At 57.6% G+C, this 18,570-nt stretch overlaps 2 protein-coding genes across 2 annotated transcripts; both read left to right on the top strand.

Moving 5' to 3' along the window:
• Nucleotides 1-4,188: 4,188 nt before the first annotated feature.
• On the top strand, nucleotides 4,189-6,495 carry LMJF_31_2190 (hypothetical protein; the record flags this gene model as incomplete). The annotated part of the gene is made up of 1 exon (XM_001685154.1): nucleotides 4,189-6,495. The coding sequence occupies one exon, from the start codon at nucleotides 4,189-4,191 to the stop codon at nucleotides 6,493-6,495; it is 2,307 nt and encodes a 768-aa protein (XP_001685206.1).
• A 4,934-nt stretch (nucleotides 6,496-11,429) lies between these two features.
• LMJF_31_2180 (hypothetical protein) lies at nucleotides 11,430-14,060 on the top strand (the record flags this gene model as incomplete). Its single annotated transcript, XM_001685153.1, has 1 exon — nucleotides 11,430-14,060. One exon carries the CDS (start codon nucleotides 11,430-11,432, stop codon nucleotides 14,058-14,060), a length of 2,631 nt encoding a protein of 876 aa, XP_001685205.1.
• Between the last annotated feature and the right edge of the window lie 4,510 nt (nucleotides 14,061-18,570).

Here is an 18,570-nt window from a genome sequence, read left to right as displayed (position 1 = left end):
CCCCCTCCCTCCCTCCCTCCCTCCCCCCCCCCCCACCCACACACACACTGTATCGCCACCTGCAGCACACGAAAGTCTGCGCTCGTCATTTTCCAGCTACTCCCGATGAGCAGGTAGAAGGGCGAAGCATACGGTGCTGTGTGAACGCCTCTCCGGGAGCCTCTGTCCTCTGCTTGGTGGGAACTTACAAGAACGTAAACGCTGCGTTTCGCTGAGGCATCGCAGCCCCTCTCCGAACTCCATCGGCTCCGTCTACCCTTCCTTCTCTTTTCGCTTCTGCCTTCCTGTTGTGCCGACGGCATAGACGATCGATGTCGCGAAGCGTACATCGGCGCACGTGACTGCGTCTCTCCCGGTCCCACATTTCTCGGCTCATGCCCAATACGCAATTCGTGTAATCAAAATATGTCGCACACACCACCCAAACGCCGCGCTCCTTTCAATGAGAAGACGAGTGTTCGCCTTCAGAGTGGGTACCGGCGCGCTTACCAGGTGCTGCGAAAGAGAGACAACTCCTCCACCGTTCCATCCACTCTTATCCCTCGCTTCTCTGTCGCATGTTCTCCTGTCCTGTTCCACTTGTTTCTTCCTACACACGAGACGCCGCAGCGCACGTTCATCTCCCCACCATGGTTTCAGAGACGTGCCTGCCACAGTGCAACTCCACAGCACAGAGCAAAGACCTCCATCGACGACGGGGTATGTAGTGCATCGGGCCGCCGCCGCCGCCGCCGAGGTGTGCAGCAGCGAGCGGATGCAGAACGGAGCTCCACAACGCCGCGCCCCGCTCTCTAGCGTGAGTTTACGGACACGGATTCTCGGTCTGGCCGATTCTCGCGGAGTGCCGTGTGCATCCTCGGCGACTGCGTTCCACGTTGCCCAGCCAGGCGTGACGCTTTGGGGAACACGGCCAAAAAAGGACAGCTAAGCTGCGGCGCTACCGCGACAGGCAGCGCAATGCGCATCAAGAGGCTGCGAAAGGAACTCTCAAACTCTGACCGAGCTGGAGAAGCCGCGTGGTGGGCAGCGCTGGATTCCTGGACGAAAGGGAAGTCGGACGAGCACTTCCTAGCTAGTTTGTCGGTCGGATAGTGCAGGGCTTGCGTCCTGAAGAGGGTTGTGTCACCTCTGCCCTCTTGAACCGGGAAAACCACCGCGTTCTCGTGTCCGTGGTCGCCGTAAACCTCAGCGCTTGGGCTCCGCGCTCTCTGATGCAGTGGCCTCGGCAACATTTTAGGCGTGCGAACGGGAAAAAGAGAAGGTTCGGGTGCTCTGTCGCTGAGAGCAGACGAAAAGCATGCAGCTTCGCAACAACGCGTCCGAACTAATCCAGCGACCAGACTTTCAGGAAACACAGCAGCGCAGATTGAAGTGTGATGGAAACGGCACGAAACCGAGCGTGCATCTCGGCGGTAAAAAAGCATCCCGCTACCTGCTCTGTTGTCTAGCAACGGCATTGCCGAATGTGCACTTTACTGTGGTTGCTTTTATTGCTGCTCCTCACTCTCACGCTCTCTCGTCTAGGACGGCTGTGTTAGTTGTTGCCGATCCTGTTTCTGATTCGGTTGTACCGTTGCATGTGAGACTGCGATGGATGCGCAGTGGAAAGTGCCCTTCGTTTTCCTTCTCTTAAGCACGGTCATCTTGTTTGGTTCTTTCCCGGTCTTGGGAACCTCTGCGTCTATCACAGCGCCACCGCGTCGGTTCGCAAAAAAAGGGGGGCATTCGCTATGGTTTTGCGATGGTGTACTGGCTTTCTTCTAGGTAACCTTTTTTTTTCCGTTTGCCTCATCGCTGGATGGTCGTACCCCCCCCCTCCCTCGCCTTCTTGTCTCTGTGTGGCTCCGCGCCTCCTTGACCTTATCCTTTTTCTTTCATCTGTGCATTTCGTATTCCTGCTCCACATCCTTTTTTTGTTCATGTGTGGTGGTGGCTCGCTTGGCCACATTCTGTTCTACGTTTTAGCTGGTGTCGAATCTGATGAGCTGGCACTCGTATCTGCCACCACCCGAATGCTGCGGCACCCACTACAAGGTCGTCAGCGACCACCGCATATTTTTTCCCTTGAGTGCTTCGGTCTGTGTGCGCTTGTGAAGTGGAGTGGAGTGTGTGTGGGGGGGGGTGCTTCGCTGCTATGCTGCTCTCTATGTTTTGCGAGTAGCTCGCGCCTCTGTATGTGCGAACTTCTTTTTGTTGTTTTTTGTTTGCTGCTGTGGTGGCGGTGTGCCGCTCTTCTTCCTCTTCTGTTATGCTTCGCCTCCGCGGTTCGCAGCGGTGTACTGCCCCTCGTCGTCCCCCCCCCCTTGTCGCCGTGAGCGCCTCACTTGTTTGTGTATGATGGGCACTTTTCTCTGCAAACGTCACGATATGTTTGAGCAGGGGGAACACCTCGCTTACGGGATCGTTCAGTAGGGTGCACAGCAAACCAGCAGTGTACGCTCATGCGCGGAGCGTACACTGCCGTGTTGGAAGGATCGTTCATGACGTGAGCGAGTCGTTTGCCCACTTCCTGAGCTGCTCGCGTATCATGAGCAGGGGAAGTGGCACGGCAACAAAAAAGAGCAAAATACGCACAAAACAGGGAAAACGGCGCCCGCCCACTCCCTGCACGCCGTGCCCCCTTTCGTGCCTCCGCTTTTTTTTGTTGTTGTTGGCCTCAACTCCACCGTCTCTCCTTCCGCCCTCCCCCTCCTCCTCCTCCTCCACGCCTCACCATAAGCAAGCGCGTCATCCGCCATCTCACTCCTCCTCTTTGCCGGCTTCGCGGCGTTTTTCCTCCTCTTCCGGCGTTGATCCTCATCAACGGAATCCTCGTCGCATCACTCGCGCTCACTGTCTCGCATCTGGACCGACGTGGTCGATTCACCCGAAAGGAACACGAAGAACGGATTACAGCGTAGCCTGACGACTTCCCGCGGGCCTCTCTCAAGTGCCTCTCTTTTTTTTTGTCTCTCTTCTTCGTTTTCGCGAACAACTCGAAGCACATAGTGAAGAAGTATCCTCACTACCCACCCTCATCTGCACCGCCGCCCCTCTCTTCTGCTTTGCATTCTCACGTGAGGCGCCAGTCTGGCAGCACCTTTCTCTCTGTCTCACTCAGCAGATATTGTAGTCGTGTTGGCGTGTGCGGCAGTACGTATTCGGGCAGCATCAAGTTGTCGTTGGTTTTCAGGGGGACAGAGAAGGAGAGCGACACACACAGAAGGGGGCAAAAGGCGTCTGGCGGTGTGGTGGCGGCGAAGCCGGTGTCGCTTGCCGTTGAAGTGCTGTACCTGTGCTCAGGGCTGTCCACCTCTGCTTGACATTTATGTGTGTTTGTGTGGGAATGCGCGTGTGTGTGCGTGTCCCCCTCTTTCCCCTTTTTGCCTACTCCTGTCAGCGCTGCTGCGGAGCACTTTGTTGATTGCTTGGCTTTGTTTTCTTGTCGTTCCTGTGGTTCTCTCCTCGCTTTCTAACGTCTCCCTTTCCTCCTCCGCGCGCTTGTCAAGACGTGGAGTGCGGCAACGAGGGCGTCGGCAGTCTTCGATCCCTCGAGCATCTCTCTCGCCCCACTTCCCCTTACTGGGTGTCTTTAGTCGTCGTGGTGGTGGCGGTGTTGTCTTTCGTTACGCGTCGTTTCTCTTTTGCATCTTAAGTCATCACAACCACGCAGAGCATCGTCTTTTTCCTTTTCGTTTTCGTTTTCGTTTTTCCCTCGTCGCTGTGGAAAGGGAGCTGGGGTCTCGTGCGACGGCTGAGCCGAACATCTGCTGTTTTGGTTTACGTACCAGCTACTGGCCCCTGTTGCTGTGGTGTGCGAGCGCGCTCTCCCTCCTCACTTACCTTCCGTTTTCCTTTTTCTGTTAGGTGAATTTTGTGTTGGTGCTCTCTATTTGTCGTTTGTTTTTGCTTGGTGGGCTTATTGGGTCTCGTGGCGTCTCTCACGGCCTCCACGGGCACTCTCGGGAGCCCCACAATCGCTTGCCCAGTCACTGGGCGAGACGCACGCAGAACGGTCCCCGTAATTGCCGCCTTCTTTTTTGGATACCATTTTTCCACCACATCCGAATCGATTACTTTGCTGTGAAGCATTCCATCACTCCGGCGAGTCGGTCGTCCGCCTACTCCTCCGGTCCGCACTCGTCCTTTTGACCCCCTCATCCCGACCCCGCTTTTTTTTTGGGGGGCGTGGCTTTGGTGGTACTGCAGATGGGTAACGCCGTGTTCTGCGTGGCGGAGAACGAGGCGGGGACTGAATGCAACACCCACCGCCAAACCAGCCAGCAGCGGCTGCTGGCGAAGTGTCCCCGACGTCAGACAACGCTGAAGCCTCATCTTTGTGATGAAGCAAAGGCTGTCTGGGGCACGACCCCAGCTCGTGCCTACGGAAGAGGAGGCCGCTCACCGGAGCTGCAGCAGCAGCAGCAGAACGACCTTTCCTCTTGCACAGGCATCTCTGCTGTAGAGCTGAGCAGCGTTTCTACGTCGATCTCGCTCATCCCAGACCTTGGACGCGCCTCTGCGACGCCTCAGCTGGAGTGGTTGCAGTCCTCCCTCCCACCTAGTGTTAGCGACCCTAATTTAGAGCCCCCACACGAGTACGCTGTAGACTTCGACACGTTGTCGAGCGACGCCCGGCCAGACAGAATCGCCGCGGCGTCGCACGTAGGTGGACCGACCGAGTCCAGCAGCCATTCATCCTACTTCACCCCCAACATGAGTGGGTTTGAGATGCCTCCTGACCTCGGCTTTGCCGCCCACCTCGAACGCGTTGCCTCCCCTGAGCTTCGAGCGTCACCGTCAGACTCGCCAACACCCGTGCAGCGGCCGCTGCTGGCCGTGAGTCCGGTAGAAAACCCCCATTGGGATGGCGCGATGTTGCCGGCTGCGGCTCTCCCCGTCACTGCAGTCAGCCCCACTGTCCCTGTAGCACCGAGCCCCTACTCGCCTTTTGCACAAAACGCAAGCACGGGGCCGAAGAAGCCGACCGGCAACTGGTGCTCCCCCGACAGCGAGTCTGCAAATCCGAGGAGAAAAGCCCCCAAGATGCAGAAGGAGCCGATGCATGAATCTCCCACTCACCCGACGCAGTCGCAGCCGCACAGACGGCCATTCAGGCAGGTGACTCCAATGCAAGCCGTACATGAGGTGAAGCCCACTGACGCAGTCACATTCTCCGCCGCCCACAAAGGCTCCAAAGGTCATCCACAAGACACGTTGCCGCGACGATGCCTCACCGACAAGGGTGGTACTTCTGCTCTCATGCTGCCGCCACTCGACGACGCCGGGGCGCTGTGTGTCAAGGCGGCGGCGAACGCCGCGTACACCGGCAACGCGTCCGTTGCCGGCTTGCACGGGTCTCAGCCGCCTCTGGTGCCGAAGGATCTCCTCCGCTACAGGGAAAACACGCTCACCGGCTGCGGAGACGCGTACGGGGCGAAAACGGCAAACAACCGAGAAGGTGCCCAAAGCCGCGAATCGCCGCGGTGCGCCCTTGTAGCGCGCAAGATGGACGAGGCGAGTGCCACTGCGACACTGCCGAGTGGCGCATCTGCTCTTCCCTTACCACCCAACGGCGGTGTAAGTAGTCGTCAAGGGTGCACCGAGCAAGGCTTTGCAAGACTACCGCTTGTCAAGGGAGCCAGTGCATCCTCCACGGCACTGAAGCCGGTGCAGGTGAACGCTACCCAAGAAACCGCGCAGAGCGCCACAAATGGTGGTGTGCGTGATAATCCCGCGTCCCATCAGCCGCCTTGGCACGTGACCCCAGACGAAGATGACGCTATCCCGCAACTGAAGTTCACTGCCGGTGGAGCGGCTGCCTCCTCTTCGCTCACGAGAGCGAACTGGCCAACGGCCACAGCGGCGAGGACGGCTAATCAGAATCACGCATCCACCTCTTCAGTTCCAATATCAAACGAGGCGCACCCGCTCTCAGCACTACGCGGTACGATGAAGCGCGGATCTCTCACGTTGACGGAAGGAGGCGTCCGGCAGGACACCGCTGGCACAGCGCACGTACACGTTTCCGCGCAAGGTGCAAACACCCCGAGTCGCCTGCACCCGGCCAACTGCATGGAAGTACGCACGAGGGAGACAGCACAGGATTCACTTTTATCTGCACTAGTGCCCCTTTCTCGTTCCCTTCGACAAGTCGGCGCTGGGGAGCAGTGCTGCAGCCGTTCCGACGATGGAAATGAGAGTCCGGGCGAAGACAAGGAGAGGTCGTCAGACGACGGTGAATGCTTGCCACGGTCCCAAAGTGTGTGCGACTTGCCGCCGAACCTCGGCGCAAGTCACCGGGTCAACTCCATTCTCAAGAAGACCAGCAGCTACCGTTCTCTAAATGGCACTCCGCTGGAGCGAACGCTGCCGGCAGTGGGCTCGGTGTCGTTTCTGTTATGCGAGCAGGAGGCGTCGCTCGCTATGGTGAGCCGCCAAGGTGTGTTCAAGGCCGTCTCCCACCACGCGAAGCCGCGTCAGAAGGAAGACCATCGACTTTTCGAGGGCTCCTGACGTCACTCAGAGGGGACGTGGCTCAGAACTCGCTAGGGATGTCACGTTTTTTTGTTGTTGTTGCTGTTACGGAGAGGGGCGGCTAATGTTAGGAGAATGCGAAAGTGTTTGCATATGAAGGGACTACGCTCGCTCTGCCACAACAGCAGAAAAAAAGTGCGTCCACTTTGTGAGCGGGTTGCGCCCCGTTGTGGGTGTGTTCGAAGACGTGTCTCCCATTCGTTGTCGTTGTTTTCTGTACCTTCCGCTACGGTGCACAACACGCATATATATACACATATACTTTTCGTAGCCCGCTCCGCTGCTCTAGTCCCGGATAGCCGTGAAGCGGCTCGTGCAAGGGCTACGTGGTGCCGCCACTCACCACCCTCGCGGATGCCGGCGAGGGAGTGCCTTCTTTTGCGTACAGCCGGTTCGCCCATCCCTCAGCTTTCTCCAGTCATCTTTGCCCCCTTCCTGCTGACCCTCCATCCTCGGTAGAGCTCCATCGACTGCAAAAAAAAATGCTTGGTATCTTTCCGCCGTTGTGCTTGCGACCACCGAATCGTTTTCTTCTTGTTAGCTGGTCCGCGCATCCTTCTCTCCTCACCCACCCACCCAACTTTGTGCGCCGCTGCTATTCGTTTACTTGTTTTCTCAGAAGACAGCTGGAGGTGTACTGGACTGCAGCTGATGTGGCTTCACTTGCGCTGGGAGTGGACCCTGTCCTTTCTCTCCCTTGTGTGTCCCATTATTGTGTCTTTTCGTACTCTTCCGTGCGGACGTGAAGCTGCCTGCATGTGCGCGGGCATCTGATGCCGTGCGGTCGAACCAGCTGTCTGTATGCACCGGTGAGGCATGTTGCCACACCCACGTGTGCGGGCGGCTCCGGATGGCAACAGAGCTACATCACGCACACGCCACCTCTCTCTTTTTGACAGTGTTTTTCCTGCAGCTATGTGCGTGTTGCGTTTCTCGCTTGATTTCTTCACGGAGGTGTTGTTGTGGTGTGCTTGTTCATGCACGAGCCGTTTCAGGAGCTCCTCCCCGCACACACACACACGCACACGCACACACAACCCTGTTCTTGCTCTTTGTTTTCTGTTTAGTTTACCGCTCATTCTAGTGGCCCGTCTCTGCCTGCTTTGTGTGTCGCTGTGTTTCATCTTTTTTATCATTTTCACTGCTCTTATGTCTGAACTCACGTTCTCTGTGCTGCTCAGCCTCGCCTCCCTGAGCAGCAGTCCGTTTCTCTCCCTCTCTCCTTGGGTATCTGCTTAGAGGGCGTCTCGCGTGTTTGTGAGCGTGTGGAAGTCACCTGTCACAGTCCTGCTCGTCTCGGAAACGGCGAACAGAATATCGAAGATGCAAGCGGCCCTGAAGTGGAACCTCGCCTTTTTTTTGAAGGCGATTTCGTTGTGTTGTGTAGACGTGCGTGCACGAGCCGCATGCGCTCCTTTGCCGTCCTCCTGCTCTCCTCCTTCTATCATCGTACCTGCGGCTTGCTAGTTTCTCGTCCTCTCTTCTGTCTGCTGCCCCTTTTAAGCCTATTTGCCGTTACAGCCGCTCTCCATCATATCACCGTCGTGTTTCTCTTCACCAGCCAACAACTCAACTGTGAATCCTGTCAGCCGGTGCCTTACACAAGGGCCGGGGAGGAGAAGCGATGTGAAAATGAGGACGTGTGTCGAGCTACGCTAAAGAAGAGGGAGAAGCAGGCAACCTGCGCAGTATCACACCATGTGTCGTAGACTTCGTGTTCTGTGGCGATGGTTGACATGGGTTCATGTAGCTGGCCTCTCTTTGCCTTCACCGCTGCTGTTTTGTATGCCCGTGCCCGGCCGCCAAGGCAAAGGACCGAACACCGTGCGGGGCATGCGCATTTTCGACGCCATCCTTTCTCTCTTCCGATCCCACAAACATAACTGCAGTGGTCCCTTTTCCTTCACCGCCCCCCCCCCTCCCTCCCCTCCCTCCCTCCCTCCCTCCTTCGGTGCAGGATGTCGATTTTCTGCAAAGGTCACGTATTCCGTTGTTTGACTGAATTCCTTTGTTTGTTCTTTGTATGTGCGCTCGTTTTTGCTGATGCTGTCGTTGGTTCGTGATTTTGAGCGCATCAACGCCGCCTGTGACCATCTCGTTTCCGGCACGCTATTACACGCCTTCTCTTTCGCCTTAGCTGTGTTTGCTGGATTCCCTTCAAGGAAATCAAGGCAGCGCTCCCGAAGCAATGCGTCTCTGCGGAGTTGCACGGCCGTCACGTGCATACAGCGGCTTTGTCTTTGATAGTGTGCAAGTAGAAAAAAAAACACACATATATATATATAGCCAGCCCTCCCTTGTCAACAAAGACACGCACAAGTACGACCACCACCACCACTACCATCCCCTCACGCACATGAGGAAAAACAAGCCACTCTATTCTTCCTCTTAATCGTTTTCCATGTCGCATTCATGCATATCCTTTTTGTGCCTCTCCTCTCCCCATCCGGTCATCTCCCACATTCGCCACACGACCGTCCCATACGGATATCATCTGTTGTTGTCTTTCATGTGCAGACCACTACCTCCCACGGATAGGTCTGATATGCTCCTGCTGGCCTTCTCGGAGGCGTGTGCAGACTACCCGGTATCTGTGCCTCGTTTGTCTGCAGCGATGTTTCAAGTTTTCCAGCGGTGTGAAACATGTCGCAGCCGAACTCCTCCTTGCTCTCTCCATATCGTTCTTGGGATGTGCCTGTTTTGTCTTGTGCAGTGTGTGCGTGTGTGTGCCTGAACACTCGCGTTGGTCATTCTCGCCTTTGCATAGCTCCCAAAGTGCAAAAAAAAAAAAACGAAACGCCAGCGCGCTCTCTTTTTCCTCCTGTCTCCCCTCTCTTTGCATGTGCACGGCGATGTGCACTTGCCTCCCATAGTGCACAGAACGCTATGCGACAGGCTGGCTCGGCGGGGGGTACAAGTGCGAGTAGGCGACCCTCTCTCGCTCTTTCTTACTCCCGCTCATCGCCCTCGCCATCCTCAGCACCGCATCCTTTCTCCGCGCCTGTACGCTTCAGCTGTGCTTCACTACTTCTTTGCTGCACTGCGTTACCCGTTTGCGCTGACTCCCAAGTCTCTGCTCCCCATCCCGCAATCCTGCAAGCATGGATGGCGGGTGCCGCGCTTCTCGCACTTGCTGCCTGTTACTTTTGTTTTTGCTTTTTTGTTTTATCATACGTGCCTGCTTGTTCTCCTTCCTGTTTTTGTTCAGTTTTCATAGGTTTTTTGTTCTGTTTTTGTGTGTTGTTGCTGATAAGGTCGCAACTTGGACACCAAACGCACACGGAGACGCATGTGTACGATGCGTGCCTGCCTCTCTCTTCCTCCCTCTCTCCCCGTGGCGCTGTATGTTTTCTCCACATCTCCTCCTGGTTTGTTTGTCATCTGAGTGTGGTGCTTCTCTGCGTTTGCTCGGTGTACGTACGTTCTTTCTCGTTCGACCTTTGGGTTTTCTCCATCCTTCTGGTAATTCGTTAGATGGCACTGCTCGCGCCCCTCCCCCCGCCCTCTCTCTCTCTCTCTCCCACGTCTGCTTTACTCGCCGGGGTGTCGTTGCTTCCGTCTGGGGTCTTCTTTTGTCACTGTGCTGCATTGTCCAACACGTTGGCTGTGTACAGCGGAGTGGGAGATGAATTCTTTGCTGCTGTTGCTCGTCGTTGTCTGCCGTGGCGCCTTGCTGCCCGCCGAGCGTCATCGTTGGTGATGTCTGATGTTTTCGTTGGCGCCCCCTTCGCAGCCTCTTAACTGTGTCTCGCTTGATTTCGCCTTCTTCCTTTGCCTTCATGAGCCTCTCTCCTCTTCGCCCCCCCCCTCGCATGTCCGCCCCCTCCCCGTGTCCTGCTCGAATTTTGTGCGGTTGCTTGCGTGTCCTTTCTACCCGCCCCAAACTCATTCTCTACCTTTTGCCCTCCATGCGAGGGTATGGTCAGCTCGTTTTTCTTTTCTTTCTTCTGCAGCGTGCACGGCTCCTTTCCTACGTATACGTAAGCGTAAATGTGGGGCGCGTGCGTTCCGCTCTCTGTCTGTTCCCCCCCCCCCTGCGGTCTGCGTTATCCACGGATTGGGGGCCTTTTCTAGCTTCGCCGTCATCTATCGTGTTGTCGTCACAATGCCCATCTACGCTGGAGCGCGCGTGTACCCCACTGTGTGTGTGTGTGTGTTTTCAGCTCTTGTCCTCTTCTGCCGTCCTCTAGCGGACGCTTTTAGTGTGCTCCCTCCGCACACGCTGCGACCTGACGCCCGGCAAACGGCGTGAAATGAATTCCGCCGAATCTCAGTATCCTTATCATGGACACGTCTGTGTACAAGGGCCCTGCTCGTGGGGAAACGCCTCCAGCGGCGCGGTTTTACTCTTTGCAGGCACCGTCACAAGCGCGTCCTGCTGAAGGCAGCAGCAGAACGGGCTGCCCTGTCTCCGAGCCGCTGAATGCGGTGCCAGCGCAAAGACATGGTGCAGCTCACGTCGTGGTTTCTGCCTCTGCCCCTTTCAGAGACAACGCCACTTCCACGAGACATCTCACCCTTTGCCAGCTCCTCATCATGCATGTGGTTGGTCTCCTTATCCCCGTCTCTTCTTCCCAGAAGGCTGTCCTCTCAAAGCCATTGCCCTCCACAGAAGGAGGGGGGGCGGGCTCACACTCCGCCACGTCCTGTCTGGCGCTCACCACATATTCGACGCTCTGTAATTTTCTTTTTTCGCCGTCGCCGTCCGCTAAGCTCCGAAACGCCATCCTAACAGACGCCACACAGAGTGCCGGAGTATCGAAACACCCAGCCCTTCAAGACGCACGGCGCCAACGCGTGCTCTCTGAACCCAACACCGCCACCGCCCTCTGTTTCTCTCCCTCCTCGTCCATATACAGCCTCACCATTACTACTGCAGAACTGTCACGCCTGAAGCCGAGGGGGTGTACGCCATGACAACAGCAGGCAAGCCGAAGCCGCGCAAGCGGTTTGGGACCTTTGGCGAACCCGACCGCGAGCTCACGCAGGTAGAGAGGGAGTTCTACACAAATCTGGCACGCATTCGCAAAAAACGCACGCGGAAAAAGGAGAAGCCGCCGGCAGAGAGCGAGCACCGAAGGGGCAAGGAGAAACGAGGCACGGAAAGCGAGATGTCGAAGGAGAAGTTCACCGACAAGCTGCTCTCGCTCCGCAAGCGCTCTCTGACACCGGCTAACGCTGCCTCGAGGAGCACGCTGCCAGCGCCCTCCTCCCCACCGCGCGACAACCGCCTCGCCGTGCTCTCAGCTGTGGGTCTCCCGGATCGCACCGCCCCGCTTGTCTGGGAGCCGGACCGGCACAAAGCCCGGGACCGCGCAGCATCGGAGTGTGTTTCCAGTTGTGCCCAGCACATGCCAGAGCCAAGGCGAGGCTTCGGCTTCAATGACTACCAGCATGCACCAGAGAGCCTCTGCAAACCTGGCGACTCCATTCTTCTCCCGTCGCGTTATCAGAGTGCACGGTCGGGTCACGAGAGCACGCCGCGCCGGCAGCGCCCACGGCGCGCTCCCAATGGCCCACTGACGTCTGCAGCTAATTCGCCCGACCGCACCCCGGACGTGCCTCTGGAGATCGGACTCCTGGAAAAGTTACAGCGGATGAAAGTCTTGAGCGCGCCGCAAACATCGGCACGGGAATTCTCCAAGCGTGGAAACTCCAACCCGTCAAGCGTCATGAGCGGTGGTGGCGCTGGTGAGAATGTTGACTTGTCGCGCGTTGACGACTTCAGCGACGACAAGGCGGACGTGGAGGGTCGCAGCGACAGGGCACTCAGCGCGCTCCACCGCGAATATTTCAGTAGCGGCTCTTTCCATATCCATGGGCTGACGGACGAGCAGAAGCCAACGCTAGAGGTTCTCGTCGCCATCGAGAAACTATTGACACTGCGGAAAGAGTCGACGACGTCGACGAGAGCCGATCCTACGACGAAGCAGGCGTCCAAAGAGGCGGCAGCAACCCAGAAGCGAGGCGATCACGGAAACGTTCATAGTGCACCGATGCCAAAGCCCAAGGCGACCGCACCGGCTGGAAAGGGTTCACAGGCGCGGGCAGCGAGCTTCCCGTCGATGATCGGGTCGACAATACAAGCAGCGGCAGCAGCCACCACACCGGCGCGCACGTCGCCGCCTTTGTCGAGAGCAGAGGCGATGTGTGCGGCTGCCTCGCCCCCACTGGCGCAGCCACTCCCAAGCCTGCATACCAATGCCGCAGGGAGGCATGCCCAAAAGAGTGCGTCTGGAACCAGGAGGCAGGCAAGCCGCCAGCCATCCGCATGCGTGTCAGGCAGGAGTCGAGGAGCGAACTCCTCGCGCAGCCGCCAAGGCGGATTCCTAAACCCCTTTTGCTGCACCAATGGCACAGCATTACGCAACGGGTTGGCGGAAAAGACGGGTAGGCAAGCGGCACAGGGCGCCTTGAGAAAGGATGCCTACACGCAAACAAGGCCTGCGAGCGGCGCTACGGCAGTTGACGAGGCATGCCGCCAGTACGTTGAGCAGTGTCATCGTGAGGAGCAGGAGCTCAAAAAAATGATCGAGTCTGAGCGACAACGTGCAGGCACGGCACCTCGGAAAGCCAGCGCCGCCTTCTCCGCCGCGCTCAGCGGGACGGCGACAGATGCAGACAGCGCAGTCGCAGCATCTTCTTCTCCGACTAAGAAGGTTGTCGGTGGCTCCGCCTTCTCTCACCATCGTCTGACCTCAGCGGCCATTTCGGGTGCATCCACGGAGGAAAGGGTGAGCCCCAGAAGCAGCTTCGCGGATCGCACAAAACGGAAATGCGACCCTGCCTGCCGCACTGGACGATTAACACCGCTGTCGTGCACAGATCTGAATCACCTGAACACTAGCAAGTCTACCCGAAAGCGCAGCGGCTCGCCGTCGCCCGCGCACGCGTACCCCTTCCTCGCCGGTGTGGCAGAGGATGCGTGCGATTCGTCAAGCAAGTGCACGCCATCTGCTCAGCCGAAAATCGCGTTTGCGGGTGCTGGCGGCGGCGGCGGCGTCTCTCCAAACAAAACAACCCGCATGACCGCCGTCACCCTACCGACCCCCATGCGCGAGGCGGGCGGATCTCGGAGCCGACCCTTTCAGCACCACCTGCAAGATCCCGACAATGTAGCGTCTTTTACCGCCGCCCTCTCCTACGAGCCATCGTCTGCAGAGGAATCTCAGATGAGCTCCCGTGCCATCAGTGTTGTGGACATATCATCCACTGTGAGCCACTGCGGCACTTCAGAGTCCGTTTCAGTGGCGGAGGAAACAGTGCAGATGGTAAAGGCGCACACCACAGAAGGCTCGCCACAGATGAACACGCTACACAAGAACGCCGGCGCACGCAGTGATCCGGCCCGTCAGCGAGCTAACTCCGTTGGCGTCGCGACAGAGCCGCCCTCATCACCGTCTGCTCAACAACGCGAGTCGCGACAGAGCGTGCTGAGTGGTGCACCAGTGCACACACCGTCTTTTGATGGCTCAGGGATTGGCGTGACCACTGACGATGCATACGAGGCCGGCAGCGACCTCTACGTCTTCCGTTCCTACTAGAGTGCCGAGGCGGCATTTCGCCACAGCAACAGAATGTGCATGTCAAGACGCCCATGCGCCATCATGGGCCGCGGTAGCGCTAACACCCGACCGTGCTCTGGAGAACTAAAGTGACACGGACAAAGTAAACCAAACAGCCGGGCACACAAAAACAAAAGAAACGCCGCAATGTTGACACTAGTGCGTCGGTCGTGTGTGCCCCGCTATCCTGCCTATGATAGCAGCGCCTTAGGTGGATACGCACGTGCATGCGAGGGGGTAGGTGTTTACATGTGGGTGCCTGCGTGTTTCTCTTTTTGTTTCTTCGGTTCCTTCTCGTGTTCGGGGGCCAGCAGACCCCCGACTGTGGTGGCTGCTGCTCTTCGCTTACGCCCTGGTATGGTTTTCATTGTTTTTGATTAGCGCCTGTGTGTGCTTTCTGTTTAGCGACCTCTCTCTCTTTCTCTCTCTCTGTGTTGTGCGCTTGTCTTTCCTTTTTCTTGTGTGTGTGCGTGCGTGTGTGTGTGTGTGGTATGCGTGCATTCCCCCCTCCCCCTCATCCTCTCTCTTATCCGTTGCCTTGTGTGATTTCCTTTGCTGGCGCGCCCTCGCTCTGCGGCGCATTCGTGTTGTTCCTCTCTGCATCTATTTTTTTTGTTGTTGTTGTTCGTTGGTTTTTGCGTTGGTTCCGCCCGTGTTTATGTGATGCTCTCCCTCCTCTCCCCTCTTTCTCCTCCTCGCTTCGCACGTGCGCGCCGTGGCCGCCTTTGTTGGGTGTTCGCAGGTATTGCTTTCTTGCATCGCGTCGACTCGGGACGCAATGTCTGGTAGTGCAAGTACGGTGCGCACGCGCTGTCAAGCACAGCCGGCAGGGCGGCTCGCATCCGAAGAAAGCTTGCAGGGGCGCGAAGAGACGCCTGCGAACGAGCCGCCGTGTGCATGTGCGCGGAGCACGCGGCACCTCCTCCACCCGACCGTGTGGGCTGCTGAGGCACAGACGCCGGGGGGGGGGGGGGCATGACGCGAGCACCCCGAATGGCAGCATCGAGTCCTCCGGGCACCCATGTGGAGAGTGTCCACCCCGTACTATGGGATGCCGCTGCCTGAGGCGACGGAGGGCGCGAGGCACGGCACACAGGCGGAGCACAGGGTCTCCAGAGGGCCCTGGCCTGCGGCTGGCCAGCTGATTCCCCAAGCCCATGCGGCATGCACCTAGGCCACCACCACCCCTCTACTACCCGCACGGCGGACGCCGGTGGCGCAGCACGCGTGCGAGGGGGAGGCGCGAGGCAGGACGCGAAGAGCCCGTTCGACGCATGCCCCCGCTTCGACGGCAGTCGGCTGGTCCTAGAGGGCGAAGATGCCGCCGTGGTGCAACGGAGGCGTCTGCGCTGTGGTTTTGTGTGTGCGTAGATTAGCTGACCTCGTCGTGGGTGGAATCGGGCACGCGTTGAGGGAGGAGGAGAGAAGCTCGCACACGGTACTTTACTGGCGATGCCGAGCAGATGAAGCACGCGCGGAGGCTTCATGTCACAAGGAAAATTTAAGCTCAAGCTACCCCCATTCCCCCTCCCCCCAAAGGCAAGGGAGTATTGGGGCACATGAGCCGGTGCTTCCGTGACGACAAGCCGTAGTTAAGCTGCTGTGTCGGGTATGCACAGTACAGTCTTGTGTCTTGATTTCGTTTACCCTCGTATATGCGCTTCGTTTGTGTGACACTGTGTCTTTTTTTGTGTTTCTCAGCGTGTCTTTGTTTCCCTTCTTCTATCGACTACTCTGAGGACGGTCCACGGGCTCTCCCGGTCCTGTTCCCATGACCTTCCTCGCCCGCTCTCTTGCACTCGCCTGTTCACTGATGGGCTTCCGCTGGTGCGTTGTATGCCTATCCGGTCTTGCTTGCGACGGTGTTGGTTGCCTGTTTTTTGCTGTTTTGTGCTGTTTTTCATCCGCCACGCCTCTTACATTCACTGTGCGCTGCCGGCGCCCTTCATGGCATTTCCCCTGTTCTCCCCTTTGCCGCTGGCAGACGGCTCTTCTCTGATTCCATCCTCACGGCAGTGCATGTTGCGTCGCCAGCTTTCCGTGCTCTTGTGCGCAGCATAGGCAAGAGCAAGTGCCTTCCCTTCGTCTCTTTTCTCTCTGGCGAAACGATAAAATAGGAAAAGCAGAGCTTCCAGAAATCAAGATTTGACGGTTGCTCGATTCGGATGCGTGTGTGTGTGTGTGGGTGGGTGGATGGGTGCTCCTCTGCTTGGTGTATCTTTCTCAGCGTGTATCCTCTCGTGGCACTTGATGCGACTTGGTGTACGTCTGTAGTATCTGTCGCATCGCTGCGTGTCGTGCGCGCCCCTCACAGCGGTGTGCGGACCCCCTCCCTCCCACACACACACACACACACATCTTTTTCTCCCCATGCGTCTCTTTAGGTTTCAGTTGTTTTCGGTCTCTCGTGTTGTCTCTGATTTGCTGTGTAGCTGCCTTTGATGTCGGTGATGTGCTGTCGTGCAACCCAGACGAGTATGGATGTCGCTGCTCGACATGTGATATCTCCCGCATGCCCCTTTTATGATCGAATTGGTGGTCGGGCAGGCACTCGAATACGATTTTGTCTCAGTATAGCTACATAGGTCTCCTGTTGAAGTGTTAGTTGCTTTCTCAGCCTCTCTTCACCCCATCACCACCACACCTCCCTCCCTCATCCTTCAGCCCCCGCGTGCGTTCTCCATTCTCCTCTTTGGTGTGTGTGTGCAACGTTTTCCTCTGTGTCTTTTCTCCCCGTGTGCCGCGTCCTCATATCGTTTTATGTGTCTCTCCCCCTTCCTTCTTGATGTGTTCTTCTCTGCTTGTGGTGTTCTTCGCCGTTGGTTCTACTCTCGATTTTCTGTCTTCCGTTTGGGGTGGGCACACCTGTGAGCGTCACCCTGTCGGGTTGGTCGCACCGCCTCGTCCCCCTCCCCCTTTACTCGGCAGCGCGCGCAACCAAAGACGATGGCGTGTGTGTATCCGTAGGTTGCACTACTCGAGGGCAGGAGGGGGCAGGGCTTGTATTGCAGCTGCATGCTCTTTGGGGGGTCGATGTGATGAGCCTTCGCCCCGTAATCCGCAGCCAACAGAATCGGAGAAGGGCTGTCCTGACCATGGGCTTGTGTACGTTCTCTGTCATAGACACCTGGCTCAGTGTCTGCCGCCATAGCATCAGAGACCAAGGAGGCTGCTTGAAATCGGAAGGCTCAGGTGCCCCTTCGCCACACACCTCTCACACACACACACACTCCTCGGTTTCCGAGCCTGTTCCTCCTCGTCTTCTCCCTGCTGTTAGCGCTTAGCTCTTGTTGCCCTTGATGGGCGTTCCTCTTCTTGGAGTGCTGTCGCATGTGTGTTTGCTGTTTCTTCGCATGCCCTTCCTCCTCCTCCCCCCGCCTGGCCTCGCCGGTCTATCCCATGTCTCTCCTTCGACTCGTCTGGCTTCGTCTCTTCTCTGAGCCCCCTACGGTCACTGCAGCTTCGTCTCTCGCGCGCGCTCCCGCATTATGTGCGTGGCGGCTCTCTCGTGTCTGTATGCGCGTCGCGCGGTTCACCTGCACTGGTATGCGCACACAATTGCCCAGGCGTGTCTCGTGTTGGTCTCTCCGCCCCTCTTTTAATTCCACATCTCCGTGTATCTCCTCCTGCGCGCACTGCCCTGTCGCCTTTCCTGTCGTGAGAGCCATCCCCACGAAAGTGTTCTCCCTGCTGTCCCACCTCTCCCTCCTCTCGTGCATCCGCGTCTTATCCGGTCCGGACCAGGGCAGAAGCATGCACGCTCAAAGACCCGATCGGCAGCACGTGGCAAAGACGGGTAAGCGTGTGATTCCAAGATGAATCATTCATGCTGTCGTCGCGCAACGCTGCTACTCTTCTCGTGGCTGCTGTCTGTTGTGATCCTCTCCCACTTTCCACCGGTAGCTTTCTCGCCTTCGTGGCTGCGGTGCTCCCCGTGTGGGCAGTCCTCCCCGCGTGAGCCCCACAAGTAAGTGGCGGATGCATATGAGCAGGCGACACATCCGCGGTAGATGACCTCCTTTTTTTTTCTGTTTCAATGTGGATCCCCTCTGTGCTGTAACGGCAATGGTCCGCCCTCCCTCTACTGTGGCGTTACTCACATACGGGGGGAGGGAGGGAGGGAGGGAGGGGGGCGCACCTCCTCCTCTGCTCGTGGTGCTCCCCTCGCCTTTCTTGTCGTCTTCTTCCCCTTTTGTTTTACGTTTTTTTTTGTTGTTGTTGTTTGCGCTCACGTGTGTATGTGTGTATGTGTGTGTGCGTGGGTGGGTGGGTGTGATAACAGAGCTGTGCGCCAAAGCAACCGCGACCGTTGGGTGGTTGCGGTTGCTTGGCAAGGGGAGAGGGAAGCACCTCCCTCCCGAAGCGCTCATTGCAACCCGTCAGATTGACTGTGTAGTGAGGCAGCGACAAGAAGTGACCCACGGAAAGGCGGTGGAAGCGTTGGGGAGTGCCGCCGCTTCCTCCCTCGCGTGCGTGCGTGTGCACGTTT

This window comes from Leishmania major, chromosome 31, assembly GCF_000002725.2.
Source record: "Leishmania major strain Friedlin complete genome, chromosome 31".
Classification (NCBI taxonomy): Eukaryota; Euglenozoa; class Kinetoplastea; order Trypanosomatida; family Trypanosomatidae; genus Leishmania; species Leishmania major.
This window is presented reverse-complemented; position numbering and strand designations above follow the sequence as displayed.